The following is a 25,461-nucleotide window of genomic DNA, read 5'->3' on the forward strand; positions in this document are numbered from 1 at the left end:
TGACTTTAAGCCTTTAAGACCCCAGACGTTATATCTTTTAATTGCTGAGCACCATCAGATTTCTTTACCACGTTTTCTTATGCACCCATTTTGTCTTCAGCAATCGTGCCGGGAAGGTATCATACAGTGCCAGATTATGAGAGCAAACTGTTTTTGTATTGAGGTAAGATTTGAGTAGAGGTCTAAAGTCTATCTGCGTCCTTATTGTATATATATATATGAAGGGAAAGCCATAGGATTGAAGCAGAGGTGCCATACATCATTTGTTTATTCATTAAGTGTCTGCACTTACCAGGTTCAGCTGCCATTTGCTGACTATTGCTAGATTCTAGCACTCCATGGGCATGCATAGAGTAGGGGCGGCTGGCATTATTCTTGAACACCACAGTAAGGATATCACCAACTTCTCCTCTAAGCAGTGGACCTAATATATGAAACGGAAAAAAAATTCTATTAGTGGAGGAGTAGAACAAGCAAGAAGTATTAAATAAAGTGATGTTCATGGGGTTTTCCTGCCCACAGATGAGGAAACATCAACAAGAGGTTGTGCCTCTAATTTTCCCACCCAGTTCTCTATATATTAAAACCAATATTGTAACAAACCAGAGCTCTATGGAATTATTGATGATAAGGAGTGAAAGCTTGGCCAAAAATGCAGTTACTGAGGTCTTTTCAGCGGCCAATGGATCCTTTCTGCTCCAGGGCAAGAATAAGAAAACACATTGGCTCTTACAAAAGTATTATCACTTTTTATAGTATTTTATATTCTTAAATTACACCTGTTCCTAGCATCTATTTAAACCAGACACACATAAATATGGAAGTCTGTGAACACCTAATTCAAGTTGCAGCAAAATTAATGAATTCCCCCCTTTGAGTTATGCTTTGTCTGATTAACTTGAGTCCATGATACATGGATCAGTGCTTCTTTAAATAGAGGATTTATAAAGTATGGCTATAACTTTAATATACTATAAGGAAAAACTGATAGTGAGCAATGGGAAGGCCTTCCTGATATGACATATCTGGAGCAACTCCGGCTTCTTGATGCTAAAAAGGAAGTGGAATTCCCATACCCAAAATTCCTAAGTGTTTTTCTGGTTCAGTTCTTGGCCGAGGAATCTTGAATGTACCATCAGTGTATTCTCTGAATATAGCTTTTTTGTATTTTGAACCAAGGAGTCCATTCTTATTGCTCAGGAAGATGTGACTATAACTAGAGGAAACAAAAGAATAGTATAAGTACTTGACTCTGAATCCCTCATTTTTAGAAATAGGGAAGATAAGTCTGAACCAACTTTATGTTGTTTATAGAAAAGGAAGGGGACATACTAATGCTGGATTGTTTACCACATTGGATGCATAAGCATGATTAAAGATAGGAGGTTTCAGTATCTATTGGTTTTCCCTTGGTTACCTATCCTTCACATAGGAATTTGAAGTACTCTTAATGTGCTAAGTACTGCTAGTATGTTAGGAGCCCTGGTGGTGTCATGGTTAAGCATTGGGTTGTGATCTGCATGGTCCATAGTTCAAAACTACCAGCAGTTCTGTGGGAGAAAAACTATATTTTCTACTATAGTAAAGAAGTTACAATCTTGGAATCCCATAAAGGTGTTGCCATGAGTCAACATCAACTTGATGACAGTGAGTTTTGGAGTTAATATGTTAAGTGCACTGGACTTTAGTCAGGAGTCCTGGGCTGTATCTTCAGTCTTAAGGATATCTTACATGGGATTAATTTGATTAAAAGACAAAATACTAGATGGTAAGAGAGTACTAAGTGCTACTGCTGCTGGGTGGGCTGGGTAGAAGCAGAAAGGACATGACACCTTACAGGTTTTTCTTTATGTGATGCTTTTCAGATTAAAAATCATGTTAGGCCAGAATGACTAGAGAAACAAACAGAGAAACACTCATATATGTGTATGAAAGCTTTATATCAAGAAGTAATTATAACTCAAGTAAACATCCTAGGCCAGTCCGACTCTTTAGACTCACACAGTCACACACAGTGATGCAGAATGCAGGAAGATTACAGCCCAGAGGTTGCAGAATCAGTGGAAACATGGTAGGACTCCATGGTGGAAACATGGTAGGATTCCAGTACCTCTCAGGGTGGTCAGCAAGCAGGAAGGTGAGGGGGAAAGAAAGAGGGACGGACCCAGTGTCTCACATTCTTATACCATCAAGGAGTCTTCAGGCTGTAACTTGATTGACAAGTTTAACTCCACCCATTATCTTTTTACAGGTGTCATGTTGGCACACATACAAAATCTAGCACACAAATATTTATTATTTGTTACTTGTTTATTTATTATTCATTTTACCATTTGACATTCCTAGCAGCCATGTAAGATAGGCAGATCCTAGAGGTGGAATCAATAACCCAGAGGTGAAAAGACTTACCTACTATGACACTGTCAGCCAACTAGGGTGCCATACTTGCTGGTCCTCCTTCCCTCCCTTCTACCCTCCATTCTCTATAGTCACATTCTTTGAACTACACCACATAAATTTGCAGATGAGTAAAACACAGTTGAAAGAAAGGAAGTCGCTTTTTGCAGGTCTCAGAGTAAGTTAGTAAGAAGATGTCATCCTTCAACAACCACAAATGAATATACAACAAAATCTAGAAAGGGGTATTGAGAGCATTGCAAACAACTTTTTTAGTGCTAAACTGTGTCTCAGTTTCCATTCTATCTTCCTTCTTTTTTCAATAATAAAGTCATGTAGATTTTTAGATGGAAATATGTAATGGGTTGTTACCCACATGATCAGCAGTTCAAAACCACCACTCACTCCTTGGGAGAAAGATGAAGCTTTCTACTACCATAAATAATCACAATATCAGAAACTCACAGGTTTCTACCCTGTCCTATAGAGTTTCTGATTTGGAATCGACTTGATGGTAGTGAGGGTTTTTAAAAAATCTTTATTGGCATATAATTCACATATAATATGCGTACAATCACATCAATCATCACCATAATTAATTTTAGAACATTTTGATCATTCTTGTACTTGTCCTTAGCCCCCAATTTCCCCCCAAATTCTCCTTCCATACCTACAAGGAACCATCAATCTAATTAATATCCCTATAGATTTAGCTATCCTGGGTTTCATGTAGAGAAAAATATTTTTTAAACTAACAGATATAACAAAGTAAAACAGATAAAACCTCAATAGAATCTAGTAGTGAGTTTTGATGGCTGTCTAACAAGATCTACATTTTCCATCCTTTCTTGTAGCTAGGTATAGTCATATTAAGCTCAAAGCAAAGAGTTATACAAGGAAGTAATGTATACAACTTTCTGGTAATGTCCCTACAAAAAATGCTGATTGTCTTGGATTTATTTCCACAATTTTGACAGTTTCTAATGGCTGAAATTAGAATGAACACCTTGATCCTAGAGATAAAAGTATTAAGGTTGGCATAATTCACCAAACAGCCCTGGACCATTTATGTCTATATTCTTATTTGAGGAAGAAATAAGCTTCTATCTTATTTGTTATTGTTGTGATTTTTGTTAGGTGTCATCAAGTAGGTACTGACCCATAGTGACCTTATGTACAACAGAACAAAACACTGTCACTGACATTGTTGTTCATGATTGATTTTGCAATGTCCTATTTGATCATGAATGCCACACCATGTGTCTTGATAATGGTATTCCTAGGATAATAAATCATATGATTTTCTTTATATTTCAGTCCATTTTAGCTCACTCATGTCTAGGACGTCAAGCTTTATGCATTCCATTTAATTTATAATCACTTCCAATTTTCCTAGATTAATACTTTGCACATTCCAAGTTCCAATTATTAGCAGAATTTTGAAACTGTTTCTCTCTACCTTGAGTCATGCCTCATACGCAAATGAAGATCCTGAAAGCTCCATTCCCCTGGTCAACTCCACCATGAGAAAACAGTTCCTTCTCAGTCATATTTCAAGTGCACTACAGCCAGAGGAGCCCATCCTCTGGCATGATCTTGGAAATGTTCTGCTTCCAGTAATTAGGCCTTAAGTATCTCACAATATTTCGAACCTATGCATAAGGCTTTCAGCCTCTAACTTCCTCCAAAATGCGGACCTGAGTTTTTCTTCATCGTCTGTCCTTAGTCTGGAATCTTGCCCTGAAACCTGCTCACTTTGGGTGACTCTGCTTGCATTTGAAATGCCAGTGACATAACTTCCAGTATCACAGCAATACACAAGCCTCCACAAGCAGGGGTCCTCAAACTATGGTCCACGTGCCACATGCGGCCCGCTGCGGACATTTATCTGGCCCGCTGGGCGTTTTTGCAGTGAATGAAATGTCATTTTCATAAGGCATGGCTGAATTTTGGGCGATTGTCTCTTGAGTAAAATTATCTATAAATTTTAGGTCCAAGAAAGGTTCTTCTTATAAACTAGATGAAGTAAAGCAAGAATAAAGAAAATGTTCAAGGCCCTTATAACAAATCTAGAAGAAACACTGAGCTGGATCTTGGAAGATCTGCATTTTAGTCTCTGCTCTAAAATCTGTTGATGTTTTCATCATTATTAGTAGTAACATTTGGATACATTGGTATGTTATTAAATGACCTTAAACATATCCCTTCTTTTATTCTGATCCCCGATATCCTTATCTGTTAAATAGTCTAGAATCTTTGAAAGTGTGATCTTTCCCTTTGTGAAACCTTACCTCTCCTTTTTTTTTTTTTTGAGCCTTTCGCAAACAAAAATTTATTTTCTCACAGAGTAAAGTCTCAGCCGAGAACACCCACCCCACGGAAGTCTTTCTTTCCCTGCCATCTCCAGGTGCAGGCCCTTGTCTTTTCAACTTTGTTGGCATTCCTTGGCGATTCTCATGTGGTGCGTCCTTGGCGATTCTCATGTGGCGTGTCCTTGGCGATTCTCATGTGGCGTGTCCTTGGCGATTCTCATGTGGCGTGTCCTTGGCGATTCTCATGTGGTGTGTCCTTTTCCCTCTGCTTGTGCTTCCTCCTCTGTGTCTAATCTGCTCTTTTCACATCTCAAAGGTGATTGGCCTAAAACACACCTCATTCTGAGAGGCTCTCATCGACATAGCAAAGGAAACCATGATGTCCTGTTCCAGGGACTGGTCTCTCCTGATAGCGTGCCCAATGTGCTTGAGATGAAGTCTAGTTGTCCTGGTCTCTGAGGAGCATTCTGGCGATTCTTCTTCCAAGACAGATTTATTTGTTCTTTTGGCAGGACACAGTCCCTTCGATGTTCTTTGCCAGCACCATAACTCAAATGCATCTATTCTTCTTTGGGAGACTGAAGAATAAGGGGGTGGGGGTGGGGGGGTGGCGCAATCCCGTGAAAAACACCATCTCTACACTAAACCTATATTTAGCCAGCACAGTTTGTAGCACCCTTTAGTTCTTTTTTTTTTTTTAACATTTTATTAGGGGCTCATACAACTGTTATCCCAATCCATACACACATCAATTGTGTAAAGCGCATTTGTACATCGTTTCTCAAAACATTTTCTCTCCATTTAAACCCCCGACATTAGGTCCTCATTTTTCCCCTCCCTCCCCGCTCCCCCCTCCCCCTTACCTCTCCTTTTCAGACTGGTTGTGCCATTCCATTTCCCAGCTTCTGTCAGGGCAATAGTCCCACTCTACTTCTTCTGCCATGATGAAGTAGATTCTTGCAGCCTGGTAACGCTGGTGAGGGGTAGCATGGCGGCCAGGACATAGAGAGACATTGTAAATTGCAATCATCCCTGCTTCGCGATGATTACCTTCTTGGCAATAAATCTCAAATATTCCTAAGGGAGGAACAGAGAGAAAAATGTGACTGAAGAAACCCCTGGGAATTGTTTGGACCTGTGTAATCCTCACAATTGTTCCTAGCTTGAGCCCATTTTACAGTCAGAGATCTCTCCATTCTTAAAGAACTTTACAGTTAAATCACATGGTTAAGGTCAAATAGACTAAGTAACAGTTGACATTTAGAGAGATTTCTTTCAAGGAGCCTATAAAGTAGAGCTTATAAATCAGATATTTCTGAATTTTAAAGATGAGTTATATAAAACAATAAAAGACACAAGAAACAACAGCCCAATTGAGAAGGAAGACAATTAATATTTTGGAATCATTGTTAGACATCTTTGGACATTCTACACTTTCCTAGTGATGGATGAGGAGATTATAGCATAGAACTGTTCTAGAAAAAAAAGCTGTCTCCTGATGTCTAATCTTATAGCCTGAGCTTCCAAGTGGTTATCTCAACAAAGTAACAAAAACAGAATGCCCCTTCATTTGTTTAAAATGTATCTCTAAGGATGGGAACAGAGTGTATTGGAAAAACGGATTGTTGCAGATGTGGTTAAGTTAAAATTGAACACCTTATCATTTGATCTCCCTTTTAATTAATTTTAATTTTGTTCTACTTTTTAAATATTTTCTCCTTTCTTTTCAATTGAGATTTTTCTCTGTTTTACTTTGTTACTGTTAGGTGTTTTGTTTTCTTTGTATGTTTTTCTGTATATAAGATCCAAGATAGCTAAATCTAGAAAGACAGCAACTGGATTAATGGTTTCTTGGAGGTATGGCATGGGAGGTTTGTGTGTGTTTATGGGGGGAATGAGGAGCTAATAACAATGAGTAAAAGAAAGAAGAAAATGTTCTAAAATTTATTACAGTGATGACTGTATAACTCTTCCTGGTATGATTGACCTGTTGAATTGAATGATAAAAAAGATGATGTGCAAGAATAAACTCAAGGTGGATCACAGACCTTGTGATAAAACCCCAAACTATTAGGGCCATCCATGAGGGAATTGGGACAAGCCTGAGAACTTTGGCTCAGGGAATACATAGGCTACTAGAAGTAGAGAAGGACACAAACACAGAGGAGGCACAATTTGGCAAGTGGGATATACTGAAGGTAAAACATCTGTGTACATCAAAAGAATTCACCAAGAGAGCCCACAGACTGGGAAAACATCTTTAGCACTGACATACCAGACAAAGGCCTTATTGCTAAAATCTACAACACTCTGAAAACAAAACAAAACTAATTGCCCACAGAGGAGGTGGGCAAAGGACCTGAACAGAAGTTTAACAAAAGCAGAAATCCTAATGGCCAATAAGCATATGAGAAAATGTTCCTGATCATTAGTCATAAGAGAAATGCAAATTATACCATCTAACACCCTCAAAGATAGCTCAATTTTAAAAAAATCAGAAAGTAACAAGTATTGGAGGGCTGTGGTGACATAGGAACTCTAGTTCACTACTGGTGGACCTGAAGGTATGTGCAGCTGGTATGGAAATCGATTTGGTGAAATTGAAAACAGATGGAAATTGAGCAACCATATGACCCAGCAATCCCCCTACCGGGCATATACCCAGAAGAGACAAAAAACAAACCACAGCCAGACATTTGTGCTTCAATGTTCGTCGAGGCACAGTTCACAATCACAAGGAGTTGAAAACAACCCAAATCTCCATCAACTGACGAGTGGATTACAAAACTGTGGCACATACATACAATGGAGTACTACACATTGCTAAAACTCAGTGATGAATGCATGAAGCACATCTCTGCATGGGAAGAACTGGAGGAAATTATGCAAACCCTAGTATGCCTAACACAAAAGGACAAGTACAACATGAGTCCGGTGAGGTAAGCTTAAAAATGCAAAAGGGGCATACATTCCTGGGGTGAGGTCCACATATTATGGCAGAGGCCAGAACCAATCCAGGGATATATATGGGTGCAAACTAAAAAAGAGGGAAAAAGAAAAGGAAAAAAAAGACATGGGTAGCAGGGGAACAGGGCGCTAACCCACCCGGGGGTGGGGTGGGGGTATTATTTATATCTCCACAGGAGAAGGAGAGAGGGACCAGACTTCAACATGGTGCACCAAGACATAAATGCAACATGTCAGCATGAAGCAGTGAATCAACATAGAGGTCTGGAGGCCGGCCACAATCCCAACTACATGGAACCCCACGTCCACCCCCAAAGAATGCACTTCATATGATAGCACTGAAGCTACAGCTCAGGGAGAGGGGCGCTTCTGATCAGAGCACACAGCAACAAATGATGAGGGAAGGTGAGAGAATGGAACACATCCTGTCCCACCAAACCCTGAGGACGATATTCCCCCTCAGAGCAGCCAATCCACAGAGAGGACCATAGGACCAGCCCCACGATGTCCCTCACTGAGCTGACCCATAGCGCTACGGGGAACAACACTGGAGACACAGTGCAGGAATTGTGCCTGATCTGACCTCACCACACTGGGGCAAAACACTAAGGGTGTGCAACAGAGCAGCAAGGGGAACAAAGCGATGAAGTGCCCGGGGAATACCAAAAATAGACTTTGGGGCCAGGGCATGGTAATCCATCATACTCTACTGGAAAACACTCCTAAAGATCTGGAGTTATTTTAAAACTTTTCTTTCTTTGCTGTTGGTTTTTGTTGTTGTTTTCTTTTGTTGTTATATTTTGTTTGTCTTGTTTTTGTGCTTATTTTTGTCACTGCATGTCTATTTAATAAGATAAGCAAGATAAACTATCTGGAGGAGAAAACAATGTGACCCACAATTCTGGGGGTACACGGGAAAGAGGGAGGTGGGGGAAAGGAAGGGAGGTGCCAACAAACTCAGGGACAAAGGAACAAGCAGTGGTCTAAAATCAATGGCGAGGAGGGTGTAGGATGCCTGGTGGGGCTTGACCAATGGCAATGTAGCTGAGAGGAATTACCTAAACCCAAATGAAGGCTGAATATGATACTGCGACAAGAGGAAAGTAAAAGGAAAAAGAGGAAAAAACTAGGAAGCAGAGAACATTTATAGAGGTCTATATACAGGAATGTACATATGTAAATATATTTTTATATAATGATAGGGAAATCTATCTATGTACATATATTTATTTATCAAGTATCAAGGCAGCAGACAGACATTGGACCTCCACTCAAGTACTCCCTCAATTCAAGAACATTTTGTTCTAATCACCAGGCATTCTACGATATTCACCTTCCCTGACATGATCACTGAAGACAAAATGGGTGCATAAGCAAATGTGGTGAAGAAAGCTGAGGGTGCCAGGCTATCAAAAGATATAGCGTCCGGGGTCTTAAAGGCTTGAAGATAAACAAGCATCCGTCTAGCTGAGAAGCAACAAAGCCCACATGGAAGAAGTACACCAGCCTGTGTGATCATCATGAGATCTCGATGGGATCAGGTATCAGGCATCAAAGATCCAAAACAAAAAATTATATCATTGTGAATGAGGGGAAGGGTGGAGTGGAAACCCAAAGTACATCTGTAGACAATTGGACATCCCCTTATAGAAGGGTCACAAGGAAGAGATGAGTCCCTCAGGGTGCAGTATAGCACTGATGAAACACCCACAACTTTCCTCTAGTTCTTTAATGCTTCCTCCCTGCCCTTTCCCCTAACTATCATGACCCAAATTCTACCTTACAAATTTGGCTAGATCAGACCATGTACACTGGTACAGAAAGAGCTCGTAACACAGGGAATCCAGAACATATTCAACTCCTCAGGACCAATAATGAGAGTAGCGATACCAAGAGGGTAAGGGGAAGGTGGGGGGAGAAAGGCGAAACTGGTCACTATGATTGATATATAACCCCTCCCCAGGGGGACAGACAACAGAAAAGTGAGTGAAAGGAGGGAGAGGTCAATGCAAGACATGAACAAATAATAATTTATAAATTATTAAGGGTTCATTAAGGATACAGGAAGGAAAATGAACCAATGACTCAAGTAGAAAGAAAATGCTTTAAAAATGATGGCAACTTATGTACAGATATGCTTGACAAAATGAATTTACATATGGATTGTATAAGAGCTGTAAGAACCCCCCCAATTTTTTAAAGATGATAATGTGCCAATAAAACAGTTTTACTGTATATACAAACATAATTAAATAATTAAATGATAATAAGAGGGAAAATAATACAATGGGTCTCTTTCACTCCTTCATAAGCCCCTTGAAAGAAAGAGTCCACAATTTTATTTCCCTGTCAGCACATAACTCTTTGCTTTCTATACCATCTGATCCATCAGTAAATCCTCTAAACTCCCCCTTCAAAATTTTCCTAGTCCATTCCTTTATTTACATTTCTATTGTCAGTTTCCTCATCCAAAGCACCACATCTCACCTGGAAAACTGAAATAGCCTCTAAATTCTCCTCTTTGCTTTTCCCTTGTCCTCTTCAACTATTCTCCATATAAGGCCAGGGTGCTCTTTTACCAGTATAATCTATACCACATTGTTCACTTGATTTAAACACTCAATTCACACCAAGAACAAAAGTAAAGTACTGTATAATATATTCCTTGTCAACCTCTAAAATTTCATATCATATCAGTCTTCCCCTATTTAACTATGCTCCAATAATATTAGCCTTCTTCATGATGATTAAATAAGTTAGGCTTTTTACCACCTTAGGGCACTGATATTGGTCCCTCTACTTAGAATACGTTGCTCAAAATGCTTCATATAACTTTCTCTTAATTATTTATGGCTTAGCTTAAATTGATATAGAAGTCTTCCCTGAAATCCTCTATGAAATGATGTTCTCAACACTGTATAATGTCGTTGTATTTTAAATACTTTATACTAGGTATCATTAACTGAAGTTGTCTTGTTCTTTATTTATATGTTTTTATGGAGTTATTGGAAATTTCCAGAGAGCAAGAATCATTTCGGTCCCATTCTTAACACATAGAAGGGTGTGATAGGTAGGTTTATTGTACCAACATGGCCAATGAACACATATGGGATTAATTGAAAGGCAGAGAGATAAATGGCTCAGCGAGCCTCGCCTTCCTTGTCTCTTGCTCTTTGATCATCGGACCAGTGTGCCTTAGCTTGTTTTCTGCCTCAATTTGCAAGCTACACTACCTGTGGGACACCTAACCCGTGGGACTGTGTCACTGTAGTTTGAGGTTCCTCCAAGACCTGCTTCACCATGCTACTGGAGTATACAGCACTTGAGATGGGGATTGTAGGAACCTGTCATCTGAGTGATTGTTGGTGACTTGCCTTGCTGCCTGTGGCCAGATAGCCTGAATTGCTCTACAGAGTACTACCCAGCATCCCTCAAGATTTGAAGAACTGCTGTCTCACGAAATTGAGTTGTACTGAGCCATTTGTACTGTTTTATAGATTGTTTATTTCTTATGTTATATATATATAATCATTAATGTACTGGTTTTGTTTCTCTAAAGAACCCTGTCTAACATAAAGGGGCACAATATATGTATGGAGTGAATTAATGTATGTGTGAAAAATGATTCTGTATAATGTCTAAAGTCATGGATTAAGGTTTGGTCTGAAGAATAAAATCTTATGATTCCTTGAGGAGATAAGAATAGGTAGAAGAAATCTCATCATGTGACTTTGGGCTAGTGGCATTATTGGAATATCCTGTCTAAACTCCTTTTCAGCATTCTGTTGACTTTGGCTCCAATGCCATTACTCTCGCTTCTAAATCTTCACCTACAATTTTTAAAAATAATTTTATTAGGGGCTCATACAACTCATCACAATCCATACATACATCAATTGTCTTCACCTACAATTTTTACCACTCCTTTTCTGTCTCTATTTTAATATGTCCTCTCCCCTATACCTCTTAAATGTGACTTCTGTCGTAGGCTTTCTTTCTTATCACTCTACATGATTATGGAGATCGAATTTAAAACATCAAAATTTCTCTCCCTATCCAGGTTTCTCTTCCAGGTTTTATATTTCTATCTACATCCACCTAGTATGAAATGTCCACCTAAATTTCAGTAAGAGCCTAAAATATCAAATGCCCCCAATTGCAACCTGAGCGTTCTGACCTACTTCTGTATTTGCTCATTTTGTTAATGACTATTGGACAAGCTGGAAATAACTATCCTTCTTGTGCAGATCCAAATAAATTTCTTTTCATTTTCTCCAAAATATTCCCCTAACTCTTACCCTCTTTTATAATCCCACAGCCTGATCCATTGACAAACCCTCACAGTCTTTTACAAGAGTCGCCCACTATGCCTTCCTGGCTTTATTCCTTTTGACTCAGAGCTACTTTTATACTATACCATAGCAAACTTAGAAAACTGAAAATATAATCCTGCCACTCATCATCTTACTAAAAGAAACCTTTGATATATTACTATTCCCTAGAAATTCTAACTCCTCAGCAAGGCCCTTCAGAATTGGAACCTTGCTTCTCTATTTTTATTTTTTTCTTTTTATTTATTTATTTCAAAATTACTAACTAATTCTTACAAAATATATTTTATAGGGAGTTTGCCCCATTGTTCAGGAGCCCTGCTAGTACATGTGTTCTGCTGCTGAGTAGAAGTCTGGTGTTCTGAACCCCCCCAGTTGCTCTGAGGTAGAAAGATACAGCAGTCTGCTTCTGTAAACGTTTACAGCCACAGAAACAACCCCAAGAACTGTTCTCCTCTGGCCTAATGAGTCCCTGTGAGTCAAAACCAACTCAATGGCAGTGGACTTGCTTTTGGAATTTTGGTTGTTTCATAACTATGAAAATTGCTTTTATTTAGTTTTATTTTAATGGAAATATTTTCCAAATTATGCTATTCATATATGTAATAATTACCAAGGGCTATAAAAAAGATCGTTTTCTTTTCATTCATTATTTCCAATCTTTGAACTTTTACCTTTTTTTCAAGTAGAACATGAAAGTTTTTATTTGAGCCACATTTACTAGTGCCACCATAATTGAGTGACTGGCAATATTTCTATAAGCCTCTATTTTCGGGGGACTGTAATGGTTTCAGGCTGAAACTTCACATACAAAGTCTCAGTTTGCATGAATTTTCTTTCTTTCGTTCTTTCTTTTTTCTTTTTAATCGTTTTATTAGGGGCGGGGAGGGAGGGGAAAATGAGGGCCTAATGCCAGGGGCTTAAGTGGAGAGGAAATGTTTGGAGAATGATGAGGGCAGTGAATGTACAAATGTGCTTTACACGATTGATGTATGTATGGATTGAGATAAGAGTTGTATGAGCTTCTCCATTTTTAGACATTTATATTATTTTTAAACTTTTGATGTTTCTAAACAGGGGTGCTTTTAACATTTTGGGTGAGCATTGTCTTCATTGTATTGGATCATACAGTTGAAAGTTTTAATATCTTTAAATATCATCTTCTAAATACTATTTTTCCTTCATAACCTCTTTGACAATTGAAATTACTTCCACACATTTCCAAATGTCCTTCATCATACCTTGGGATTGGAACCATTTAAACAAATCAGTGAGCTACATGTTTTTCCAGATAAATACCTTTTCCAAACCACTTGTCACATGGTCTCTCTGCTTATAATGCCATTTTTCATGATCCAGTTCCTTTCTTTCCTGGCAAAACTGTATTAATCCTTAAAAGCTCAGTTTTAATGCCAGCTTTCTGAGGGAAGATTCACTCCAACAGTCAGGCAGACGTTTTCATTGTTTCTTCCTTTATAATAGTTATTAGTACATATCACCAAGGTAGACATGTGAAGAATATTTATATACCTATCTCCCTTTTATATGTCAGTTTTCTATACTGTGGTGGCTTATGTATTGCTGTCATAATAGAAGTTATGCCACTGGTTATTTCAAATTTCAACACATTAACCAATAGTTAACATGTTTCAATGAAGCTTCTAGATTAAGAACAGGCAACAGCAAGTGTCACGTGGTCCTCTTACTGGAGCAGACTGCGACAGAGGACATTTCTGGGGTCACATAGGGGGTGGGAAGCAGTACAGTCTGAACCCTCTAAAATGGAGCGAATCAAGAAGGGAGCATACCCGGATTAACAATCCGGAGGAGAAAACAACAGGACTGACGGTTCCACGGGGACATCGTGAGGGAGAGGTGGGGGAAAGGAAGTGATGTTAACAAACTCAGAGACAAGGGAACGACAAGTGATCCAAAATCTGTGGCGAGGAGGGTATAAGAGGCCTTATATGGTGTGAGCAAGGGTAATGTAACTAAGAGGAAATACTAAAACCCAGGTGAGGGCTGAGCATGATAGTGGGACAAGAGGAAGATAAAAGGAAATAGAGGAAAGAACTAGGAGGTAAAGGGCATTTATAGAGCTCTAGATACAGGTATGTACATATGTAAATATACTTTTATATGACGATGGGGAAATAGATATAAGTGCATCTATTTATAGGTTTAGTATTAAGGTAACAGATGGACATTGGGTCTCCACTCAAGTACTCCATAAATGCAAGAACACTTTGTTCTATTAAACTGGCATTCCATGATGCTCACCTTCCCGACACAATCACTGAAGACAAAAGCTTGTATAAGCAAATGTGGTGAAGAAAGCTGATGGTGCCCAACTATCAAAAGAAATAGGCTTGAAGTTAAACAATCGGCCATCAAAAGGCTTGAAGGTAAACAAGTGGCCATCTAGCTGAGAAGCAACCAAGCCCACAATGAAGAAGCGCACCAGCCTATGTGATCATGAGGTGTCAACAGGATCAGGTTTCAGGCATCAAAGAAGAAAAAAAATCATATCATTGTGTGCTTACCTTCCCGATACAATCACTAAGACAAATGGGTGCATGAGAAAATGTGGTGGAGAAAGCTGATGGTGCCCTACTATCAAAAGATTTAGCATCTGGGGTCTTAAAGGTTTGCAGGTAAACAAGCAGCCATCTAGCTCAGAGCAACGAAGCCCACATGGAAGAAGTACACCAGCCTGTGTGATCACGAGGTGTCAAAGGGATCAGGTTTCAGCATCAAAGAAGAAAAATATCATATCATTGTGTGCTCATCTTCCCGATACGATCACTGAAGACAAATGGGTGCATAAGCAAATGTGGTGAAGAAAGCTGATGGTGCTCTACTATAAAAAGATATAGCATCTGGGGTCTTAAGGTCTTGAAGGTAAACAAGCGGCCATCCACCTGAGAAGCAACAAAGCCCACATGGCAGAAACTCACCAGCTTGTGTTGAAGGGATCAGGCATTAGGCATCAAGGGAAAAAATCATATAATTGTGAATGAGGGGGGAGTGTAGATTGGAAACCCTAAGCCCACCTGTGGGCAACTGGACATCCCCTTATAGAAGGGTCACGGGGAGGAGATAAGCCAGTCAGGGTGCAGTGTAGCAATGATGAAACATACAACTTTCCTTTCGTTCTGTAATACTCCCCCCCCCCAATCGTGATCCCAATTCTACCTTACAAATCTGGGTAGACCAGAGGATGTACACTGGTACAGACAGAAACTGGAAACACAAGAAATCCAGGACAGATAAACCCCTCAGGGCCAATGGTGAGAGTGGTGATAATGTGAGGGTGAAGCAAAGGTGGGGTAGAAAGGGGGAACCGATTACAAGGATCTACATATAACCTCCTCTCTGGGGGATGGACAACAGAAAAGTGGGTGAAGGGAGATGTCGGGCAGTGTAAGATATGACAAAATAATAATAATTTATAAATTATCAAGGGTTCATGAGGGAAGGAGGGTGGGGGAGGGAGGGGAAAAATGAGGAGCTGATACCAAGGGCTCAAGTAGAAAGCAAATGTTTTGAGAATGATGGCGGCAACAAATGTGCAAATGTGCTGGACACAGTGGATGTATATATGGATTGTGAGAAGCATTGTATGAGCCCCCAATAAAATGATTAATAAAAAGAAAAAAAAGAACAGACTAAGAAAAGGAATAGGTGGTTAAATTCTGAGGAATTAATCAGTGAAGATTTTATGAGTAGTGGAAGAACACTGTCTTATATAATGCCAGATGATAAGTCCTTTAAGTTGAATGCAGTCAAAATACAATTGAGTAAGTGCTTCCTTCTCAGAGTAGAATGGGACTTAATGAAATGTATGAAGAAAATCCAGCTACAAACATCTATTAATAGTAAAAACCCAATTGTGAGAACAATGAAGTTAGGAAACTCTGAAGTCATAAAAAATTAAATGGAATGCATGAAAATAAATATCCTAGGTATAAGTGAGCCAAGATGGACTAATATTGATTATTTTGAATCGGGTAGTTATAAGGTATACTATATCAGGAATGAAAAATTCAAGAAGACTGATATCCTGCACATCATCAAAATAACCATTCGCTATGCAAATAACCATTGCATACTTTGTTGTCAATTTGAGGATTCAGAGTGAAGAGGTGGAGTTTAGCCTATCAATCAGGTAACAGCTTGATGGCTTCATTTGGAGGCATTTGGAGGCCTTCATTTGGAGGCACTAAAGAAATAAATAGCTCACTGGAGGAAGGTAGAGGCTCACTCCCTGTGAGACATCCCTGTGGAGAAGACACATGGAAAGAGGCTGATGGAGCCAGACCTCTGGAGCTGGAGAAGCCATGTGGAGACCTCTGCCAGCACTGAGATGTGTACAAAGCCACTGAATCCACAAGTCTTCCATCCACTGGCCTGTGATCTTCCTGCATTCAGCCTCATTGCATGTGTTTCGTGAGTCTGAGGAGGACTTTATAGATTGGTATCGGACATATGGCTAATATCGGACTTATGGAGTTGATCTGGACTGGGCCGGGATGTTGTCTCAATATTCAACTGCTCTTGGATATAAAACTTTCTTATACACATGTGAGTGTATATTAATTTGTTTCTCTAGTCTACCCAGACTAACACAACTACCCACAAGATGAAATATTTAAGAATAAACTTAATCAGATAAGCAAAACATTTGTACAAAAAAAACCCCTACAAGACACTAGTATAAGAAACCAAAATAGATCTATATAAATGGAAGAAAATACCATGTTCATGGATAGGAAGACTTAACATTGTGAAAATGTCAGTATTACCCAACGTGATCTATACATAATCCAATCCAAATCTCTGCATAATTATTTAAAGAGATGGAAAAACATCAACAACTTTACATGTAAATGAAAAGATCCAGGATAAGCAAAGCACTACCAAAGAAGAACAAAGTAGGACAACTGTCATTTCTCAACTTCAAATCTACTGCACAATCACAGTTGTCAAAACATCCTGTTACTAGTATAATGAAAGATACATAAAGCAGTGGAGCAAAATAGAAAACCCAGAAATAAATCCATATACTTACAGACAACTAATTTTTGTCAATGGACTGAGAACACTTTAAATGGGGAAGAGATAGTCTTTTCAAACATGTTTTTTGGAGACGGAAGAATATGGTCACAAGATAGCAGCAACTATCACAACCTCTGCTAGTCCCAGTGAGAATTTGACAAGTAGAAATCCATGCCCTGAGAAATCAGATGAGCACCCTCAAATCTAGGTGCTCCAATATTAATTCTGACTTAAAAAAACCCCGCACCTTCCCCCCAGAGAACACATAACAGCAAAAAAGTCAGTCTCTTTGGCTCCTCCTCCCCCCATTCAGCGATGACTACTGCGTGGAGTTTACTTTCTCTTGATCAGAAGCCCCTTCTCACCTAATGCTCCCATTCCTCCTACCTCTCTGATCTGAGACACATACATGGAGAATATATTATATGGTCAGTGTAGCAAGTGTGGCACAGGATGCCCTCACAATATAGTCAGTGTAACTTCTCATTTTTCAAAGACCCAGGGCCACCTTTCCCCTCTTTCCTCCTGAGAGCCTCCCCCATCTTCATAGGCTAGCTCCTACACCAACCCTGTGAACCAGAAAGCTTACAGCAGCCAAACTAGGGGCCATTAATATAACTTTGCTATATAAACACTTTCTTCTCTCTGTTGCGCCCTCCCTATATTATATGGTAGTTTGATAAGTGACCCTGCTGGAATCATTGGGACTCTCATCCTGAAGTTGCATCAGCTCCTTGGGCAGACCACACCCACCAGATGCAGACTTCTTTCTTTGGGCCAGAATTCAGGAGTTTTTCATACACTTACTGCTGAGGGACCAGGATCCCCCGCCCCCCGCTCCCCCAAATCAGAAGTCTCTTGTCTCCTAGCTTTCACATCACCTTATTTTTCTGTAAGATTATCTGTGTCCCAATCCAGATAGCAATCTTCTACCATACGGACAAGTGGCCACAGCCCCCTCTCTCTACTGGACAGGAGTTGGTAGGACAAAATCTTTTACAATATTCTCCAAGAGTGAAATAAGACACTAAGTCCCGCTCTGGGAAAAAAAAATTCGTTAAAGGGTGCGTTGAGAATGGCCCCTGGAAAAGGAAATACTATTTTTTAGCTCTCAGAGGTTCCAAGCAAAAGCAGACATTTATCTTGACTCCTGTGTACTGAAGCCAACACAAAATTCTAGCCTTCTGTCAGAGCTGACCAAATTACACTTTAGAACTTCAGGCCTCTCACCACCAAACTAAGGCCACACTCATTTTCCAATAAGAACAGGTGGAACAGATACTCCCACCATGTTCCTATTTCCAAGACCACAATAGGGCAACATTTCCTGTTTCTGAGGATAGAAAACCACAGAGAAATCGAGATAGTGGCCCTTAGTTAAGGGGCTTAGAATTTTAAGTTCTAAGAACTACTCACTCAAAAAAGATATATGACTATCTATTTTGTCACTCAGCTTAGACTTACTTCTTTAATTGTACCATAGCCTATCTGTGTACTATATTATATTCTCCATCTACCTCTCCCATCGCTACCTCAAAATCCTGTACCCTTTTTCTCAGTGATACACACTTTCACATAAAGCAACAAGTACTAGTACACCTATTGAAATGCCATTATTCAACTTATGAAAATTACCATATTTAAACAAAAGACAAACTATTACTAATATCATTTAAACCCTCTTTCAAACCCCGAACACACTTAACAAAGGAGAATAAAGAGCAGATACCAATATGTAGAATTAGAGATGAAGCAGATGGCATCACAACTGGTCCAAATAAAATTAAAATGAATAATAATACAGTTTAAATGTCATTTAAACTATTACTAATACCATTTAAACTCCATTCTACACACCCAATCTCATCACTGCTTCCTCATGTTGGCACAATATGACTTTCTGCTCCTATATGATCTTTCTCCTCTAACCCAAAGAGAAAACTCCTTCACTAAACTACCCAGAAACCTACACACCATCTACAGCTAGATGACTATGCCAAGAAAACAGCAGCCAAAAGCAATAACCAAAATAAATCAAGATAAACAAAGTCAACAACTGAAGATTATCCAAACCCAATGGAATACAGTCATGGGGGTGGGGGGAGCGGGGCGGTGAAAAGCCCTGGAACTATCAGAAACAGAATACAGGAGAATTATATTTCAGACCACAGAAAAGATCTTGGGACCAATCCTAAACAGAAATTGAGATATTAAAAACTTCACACCCAAAAGAAACCCAGAATCTACACAATGAAATAAGAGAAATAAAAATCAAGGTTCAAGAACTGAGCAATAGATTGGAGGAAAAGGAAAATTAAAACAGTGAACTCAAAGACAATCACATAGACTTCAGCAGATGAGAGAAACATTCAAACAAAAATGCAAAAGAATCTGAAGAAATCCTGAGGATGATGTGAGACGCCATGAAGAGGAATGAAATATATCTCATTTGAATACAGGAACAGGAAGAAACAAACCGATTTGAAGATACAATAGTAAGAGGCTCCATGGAGGAAATTTTCGCCAGTATCACAAAAGAGGATATGATTACCATCCAAGAAGCATAGGTTTGGTCCCAGAAAAAAAAATCAAGCCAAGTAGCAGACAAATTATCCAATTTCAAGGAAAAGGAGATAACCTTGAGAGCAGCTAGAGAGAAAAAGACAGTCACCTACAAAGGTAAACAGATAAGTGCAGACTTCTCTGAAGAAACCATAAAGGAAAGAAAACAATGGAGCAATATATACCAAGCTTTGCAAGAAAAACTCCTGACAACCAAGAATCCAATATTCAGCAAAGCTGGCCATCAAATATGAAAGACAATTAAAAGTATTCCCAAACAAGGGTATATTTAGAGAATTCATAGAAACAAAACTAACATTACAAAAATATTAATTTGGACCACTATGGTCAGAAAACTAACAATAGTAGCACACAAATTTAAGACCACTAAATCATGTAACACAACACTGAAAATAGTATCTGAAACAACACAGATCTAGAGAGTAAACAAAGACATGAATAAACAACCCCCACCCAAAAAGAAGAAAAATACCAAACACAAATAATATGATATGACAATTAAAAAACATTTAGAATTAATAACTGAATGTCAATGGACTAAAAGCAGCAATTTGGAAACAAAGAGTAGTAGACTGGTTTTGGGAACAAGACCCATTAATCATTTGGCTTCAAGACACACACATTAAAAACTCACAGAAAAAACAGACTGTGAATCAAAGGATGGTGAAAAATTTACCAAGCCAATGGCAACCAAAAAGGGCAGGAGTGGTAATATTAATTTCTGATAAAATGTATTTTAAAATAAATGACATAATGAGAGATAAGAATGGACACTGCATAATGGTCAAAGGATCAAGTGACCAAGAACATATAGCCACAATGAATATATATGTGCACAACGAAAGATCCTTGAAATATATCAACCAAGTCCTCAAAGAGATTAAAAGAGAAGTAATCAGATTAACAATAATAGTAAGAGACTTCAATACACTATTCTCAAGGAGAATAGTAAAGAAACTCAATAAAGAAACAGAAGAGCTAAAAAACAAAATCACACAGCTTGACCCCCTAGATCGTTACAGGTACTAAAGCTAATAGTGAAAAATGTACGTGGCACATATTTTAAAATAGACCACATGCAAACAAAGCAGGCTTCAACAAATTCAAACACATAGATATCAATCCAATCATCTTCTTAGACCATTGTTCTGAAACTCAACAATAGAAAGAACAAAACCCTAGAGACAAACACATGGAGAATCAACAACACACTACTCAAAAAGATTAGTTATTACTTCAAATAGATGAAATTAGGAGGTTCCTTAAAACAAACAAGAATGATAACACAACATGCCAAGATTGATGGGGGCACAGCAAAAACCATGAGAGGTCAGTTTATAGCAATCAATACATAAGGAAAAAAGAGAAAATAATTCTCAACACTTTCTTTTTCATCAACACCTAATAATTTTCAACAACACCTCTAGCAGTTAGAAGAGGGACAACAGCATACACCCTCTGAGATAGTTAACGTTTCTTGTGCCAACATGGCCAATGAACACATGTGGGATTAATTGAAGGACAAAGACATAAATACTTCTCGATATAAAGCTCTTCCTTAAACATATGTGAGTGTCTCTGGATTTTTCTCTAGTCAACTTGGCTTAATACAGGAAGGCTCAATATTGTGAAAATGTAAATACCTAAAGCAATCTACACATTCAACACAATCTCAATCCACATTCCAATATCATTCTTTAAAGAAATGGAAAACTAATCCAAACGTCATGTGAATACAGAATAAGCCCAGGATAAGCAACAAACTTCTCTAATACAAGAGTAGGTAAGTGGTCTTGCACTACTTAACCTCAAATCCCACTATACAGCCGTAGTTGTCATAACAGCCTGGCAGTGGAATAATGATAGATACATAGCTCAATGGAACAGGGAACAGAAAACTCAGAAATAAAAGCATCTGCCTACAGACAACTTTTCAACAAAGGCCCAATAAATATGAAATAGGAAGGAGATTCTGTGTTCAACAAATGATGCTGAAAAAACTGTCCATCTGCAGAAGATTGAAACAGGACTCATATCTCACCTCATGCACAAAAAATGAACCCAAGACGTATCAGAGACCTATATGCAATACTGAAAGCTATCAGGATAGTCAGCAAAACAATTGGGACAAATATAAGGACCCTAGTGCAGGGGATGCATGGACTACCAGATAAAGCAAAGGAAGCACACGCAGTGAAAAACAAAAGAGGTGACTGGTACCTATTAAAATAAAACACTAATGTAAATCAAAAGATTTCACCAAAAGAATAAAATGAGAGCTTACATTGGGAAAAGATATTTAGCAATGACATAATGGACGAGGGACTAATTACTAAAATACACAGAATTCTGAACTACCACAACAAGAAAAAAACAAATAACCCTCTTAAAAGGTGGGCAAAGGATTTTAATAGACAATTCATAATGTACAACATCCATCCAAATGGCTAACAAGCACATGGAAATGCTCTGGTTCAATAGCATGCTGGGAAATGAAATTCAAATCATTGGTGAGATACCACCTTATACCCACAACCATAACGCAATTAAAAACAAAAAAGAGATCGACAACAACAGAGAGAGAGAGAGAGAGAGAGAGAGAGAGAGAGAGAGAGAGAGAGAGAGAACAACAAATGCTGGAGAGAGTGCTGAGAAACTGGAACCCTTATTCAATGCTGGTGGGCTTCTAAATATGTACAACCACTGTGGAAAGTGATACGGAGATTCCTACAACAACAGGCAATAGAAATATCACATGACCCAGCAATATAATTGCTGGACATATACCCCAAAGAAATGAGACAGATCATGATGAGATGTATATTCCCCCATGTTCATTGCAGCACAGTTCACAACATCGAGAAGTTGGAATAAACCCAAATTCCCAACAGTAAAAGAATGAATTTTTTAACTTTAGCATATACACACAATGGAATAATACACATCCCTGTAAAACAGTGATGAACCCATGAAACACTTCATGACATTGAATGCTCTGAAAATCATTATGCTGAGTAAACTCAGTCAATCTCCAAAGAACAAATACTGTATGAATCCACTTCTGTAAGGATAAACATCAAGATGAAGGCAAACTCATGCTTTCATGCAATGCAATCCATTAACCAAGTCTCCCAAGCAACTCAATAGAAAGCCAGACTAGTTCCCATGATCATGAATGAGACATCATTCTCTCTCTCTCTCTCTCTCTCTCTCTCTCTCTCTCTCTCTCTAGATAGATAGATAGATAGATAGATAGATAGATAGATAGATAGATAGAGATAGAGATAGAGATATATCCCCTTCTCTGACAGAGGAGTCCTCACTTCAGCTGGGATCATATTTTCAAGAATGGGGGAAAGTAAGATGACCATTTAGTGGCTGCCATGCAAAAAGGTAATGAGGTGCCCCCAAATCAGAAGACAACCCTACCTGAGTGATAAATGCTACTGATTGGAGATCAAGTCAAGAGTAGGGAAGGGGAGCATACACATCTTGTCGAATACAAGTGCATCTCTGTTGGTAGATAACGTGGAGGACCAAACTCCTAGTGGAGCAAAAAATGACTACAAATACTTTTACAGACCCCAAGGGGAGAGTACAATTGGTAGGATGCTTCTAAGAAGAAACTTTGGTTCCAGTTTCTGTACACCCACTAGGGACCCAGAACATTTGCCATAGAATCTTGGAACATTCAACACTGGATCTTTGAGGCACACAATATATTCCAAAGGCTGTACCAGAGAGATGTGATGTGTAAACTCCATTCAGTGAACTGGACCCCACCCCAAACACACCTGTAACCTGAGGACATAAGACTGAAAATACATGGTGTGTGAAGAATCAGAAAACAGCTATACCAACAGTATTAAACTTTCAGTAGGCAGACTAACATTTACTTACTACTTCAATGCCATACTTGATTTATTAAAATATGCGATATTCTGGCACACCTGTCTGACATTGTTAGTGAATATTATTGTACGTTTTGTCTGACCAACAACTTCCACAGATGAATGCAACAGAATTGATAGCATGGAAGTACACCCATTTACCTATGATCAGCTGATTTTGGAAAAAGCACCAACATTTTAAATGGGGGAATGGATAGTCTTTTAAACAAACTTTCATGAAGCAGAAGAGGGGGGTAAGTTAAAATAAAAGATGTAGGTGGGGAAGACAATGGGAGGAGTACAATACTTAAAGGCAAAATAAGTAAATACTACTATATACACAATCACTGGCCATGAGTAAATACATGAATATACATGAATAACAATGGCCTTGAGTAGATACATGAATATACATCCAAGCTCTAGGAGGGAGATGAAATTACATACAGGTTTTACCTCACGTAGATAGCTGTTTGATTTAAGATAATCTAACCTCTGGGACCTGCTTCCTACACCTCAACAATATCCATTCTCCTTTAACTTACCAAGTAAAAACATATCTCCCATATACCTCTTTTTGAACTCATTGAAAATTAGCACACAACAGGAAGGCCTGCTAAGATCATTACTACTGACTAACATATATCCCCAAGCACCTATATCTCATTTCTCCTATTCACCCAACTAACATGCCATCATAATCTATACACAATACCCTTTCTGGCACCCAGCTGATCTTCTCCTAACCTATACAGCCAGCCCCTCCTCCCTAAAACACAGAATCCAATGCAGCACCTCAAGTCATCCATGATGCAACGAAGAAAACACCCAACACCAACAACTACCACAAAAAATCTAGAGAAACAAAAATCAATTACTGAAGATGACTAAAATGTAACAGTTTCCACATAAGCAGCCCTTCAATTGCCAGATAGAGAAACCAAGAGAATGTTGTTGAGAGTTGTACAAAAATTTAGGGGATCACTCCCGAACACAGGTGAAAAAAGAGAGATACAAAAATCTTCACACCAAAAGGAAATTAAAGAATCAAGGCATGAGGTAGCAGAATTAAGGAAAAATAGAATGGAAGAAATAGACAATTGAATTTGCTTACTCAAATGTAACGAAACAGAATTCAGCAAATGAGCAAAGCAATCAAACAAAAAGCAAAAAAGCAAAAGAGCAAATGAAACAAAAAAAAAGACTGAGGATGATGGGGGATTCCATGAAGCATAACACTATTCAAATTATTGGGGTCCCTTATAGGAAACAGAACAGGGAAGAGAGTATATGTGGACAAATTCTCTATGCTCATATTTAAGGAGTTTGGGAGGCAGATTCTGGTGGAGGAAGACCTTCACACTCATGAGTTGGAGATGCATCCCAGTCATACTCTCCCAAGTAAAAGTTATCCCTCACAATGTCCCCCCATAATAATGCCAATGTCAAGGTGCTGCTTACAAGCAAATAGTTGCTACTATACCCTCGAAAATTAACTGCTTGAAGGCTTTTTGTCTGAGGGTTGTCTGCCATCAAGAGCGATTAGACCACCCTAAGTATGGCCCACTCCCTTCTGAAAAAGGATCATAGACTGTTCCCCTAAAGAAGAACTCAGGGTCACATAAGGTCAAGCAACATCAGGGATGGCCAAGGTTAGGCCACCATCTTAACCCTAGAACCTGTCTATCTTGTTACATAAGTACTTTCCTGTCAGATGTATGCCCCTAGCACATTCCCTTCCTGTTACGTGTATGCCTCTAATAGAACCCCTTCCTGTTATGTATGTGTGTGACATAGCTTAAATGCCCAAAATTATATATGCTTGTGAGAGAATATATTCAGCCTCCTCTCTCATTCTGATCTCCCTAGAAGAGGTGAGCCCTTTCATGCCTTCTCTGATGTTTCTTTACTTTATCCCTTAAT

General features: G+C 38.8%; 1 protein-coding gene across 5 annotated transcripts in view; it reads right to left on the bottom strand.

Moving 5' to 3' along the window:
- HEPH (hephaestin) overlaps positions 1-25,461 on the bottom strand; it is a 150,717-nt gene that overhangs the window by 82,205 nt on the left and 43,051 nt on the right. For all 5 annotated transcript variants that reach the window (XM_004715438.1, XM_030887710.2, XM_013007924.2 and 2 more), the window contains 3 exons: positions 5,573-5,786; positions 1,077-1,216; positions 293-424 (listed from right to left, as the gene is read on the bottom strand). In XM_004715438.1, coding sequence (XP_004715495.1) covers positions 293-424; positions 1,077-1,216; positions 5,573-5,786 — 486 coding nt within the window. The remainder of the gene's footprint in view (positions 1-292; positions 425-1,076; positions 1,217-5,572; positions 5,787-25,461) is intronic.

The sequence above is a fragment of the Echinops telfairi genome, unplaced genomic scaffold, assembly GCF_000313985.2.
Source record: "Echinops telfairi isolate 266 unplaced genomic scaffold, ASM31398v2 ScPeMD7_7423;HRSCAF=8461, whole genome shotgun sequence".
NCBI lineage: Eukaryota > Metazoa > Chordata > Mammalia > Afrosoricida > Tenrecidae > Echinops > Echinops telfairi.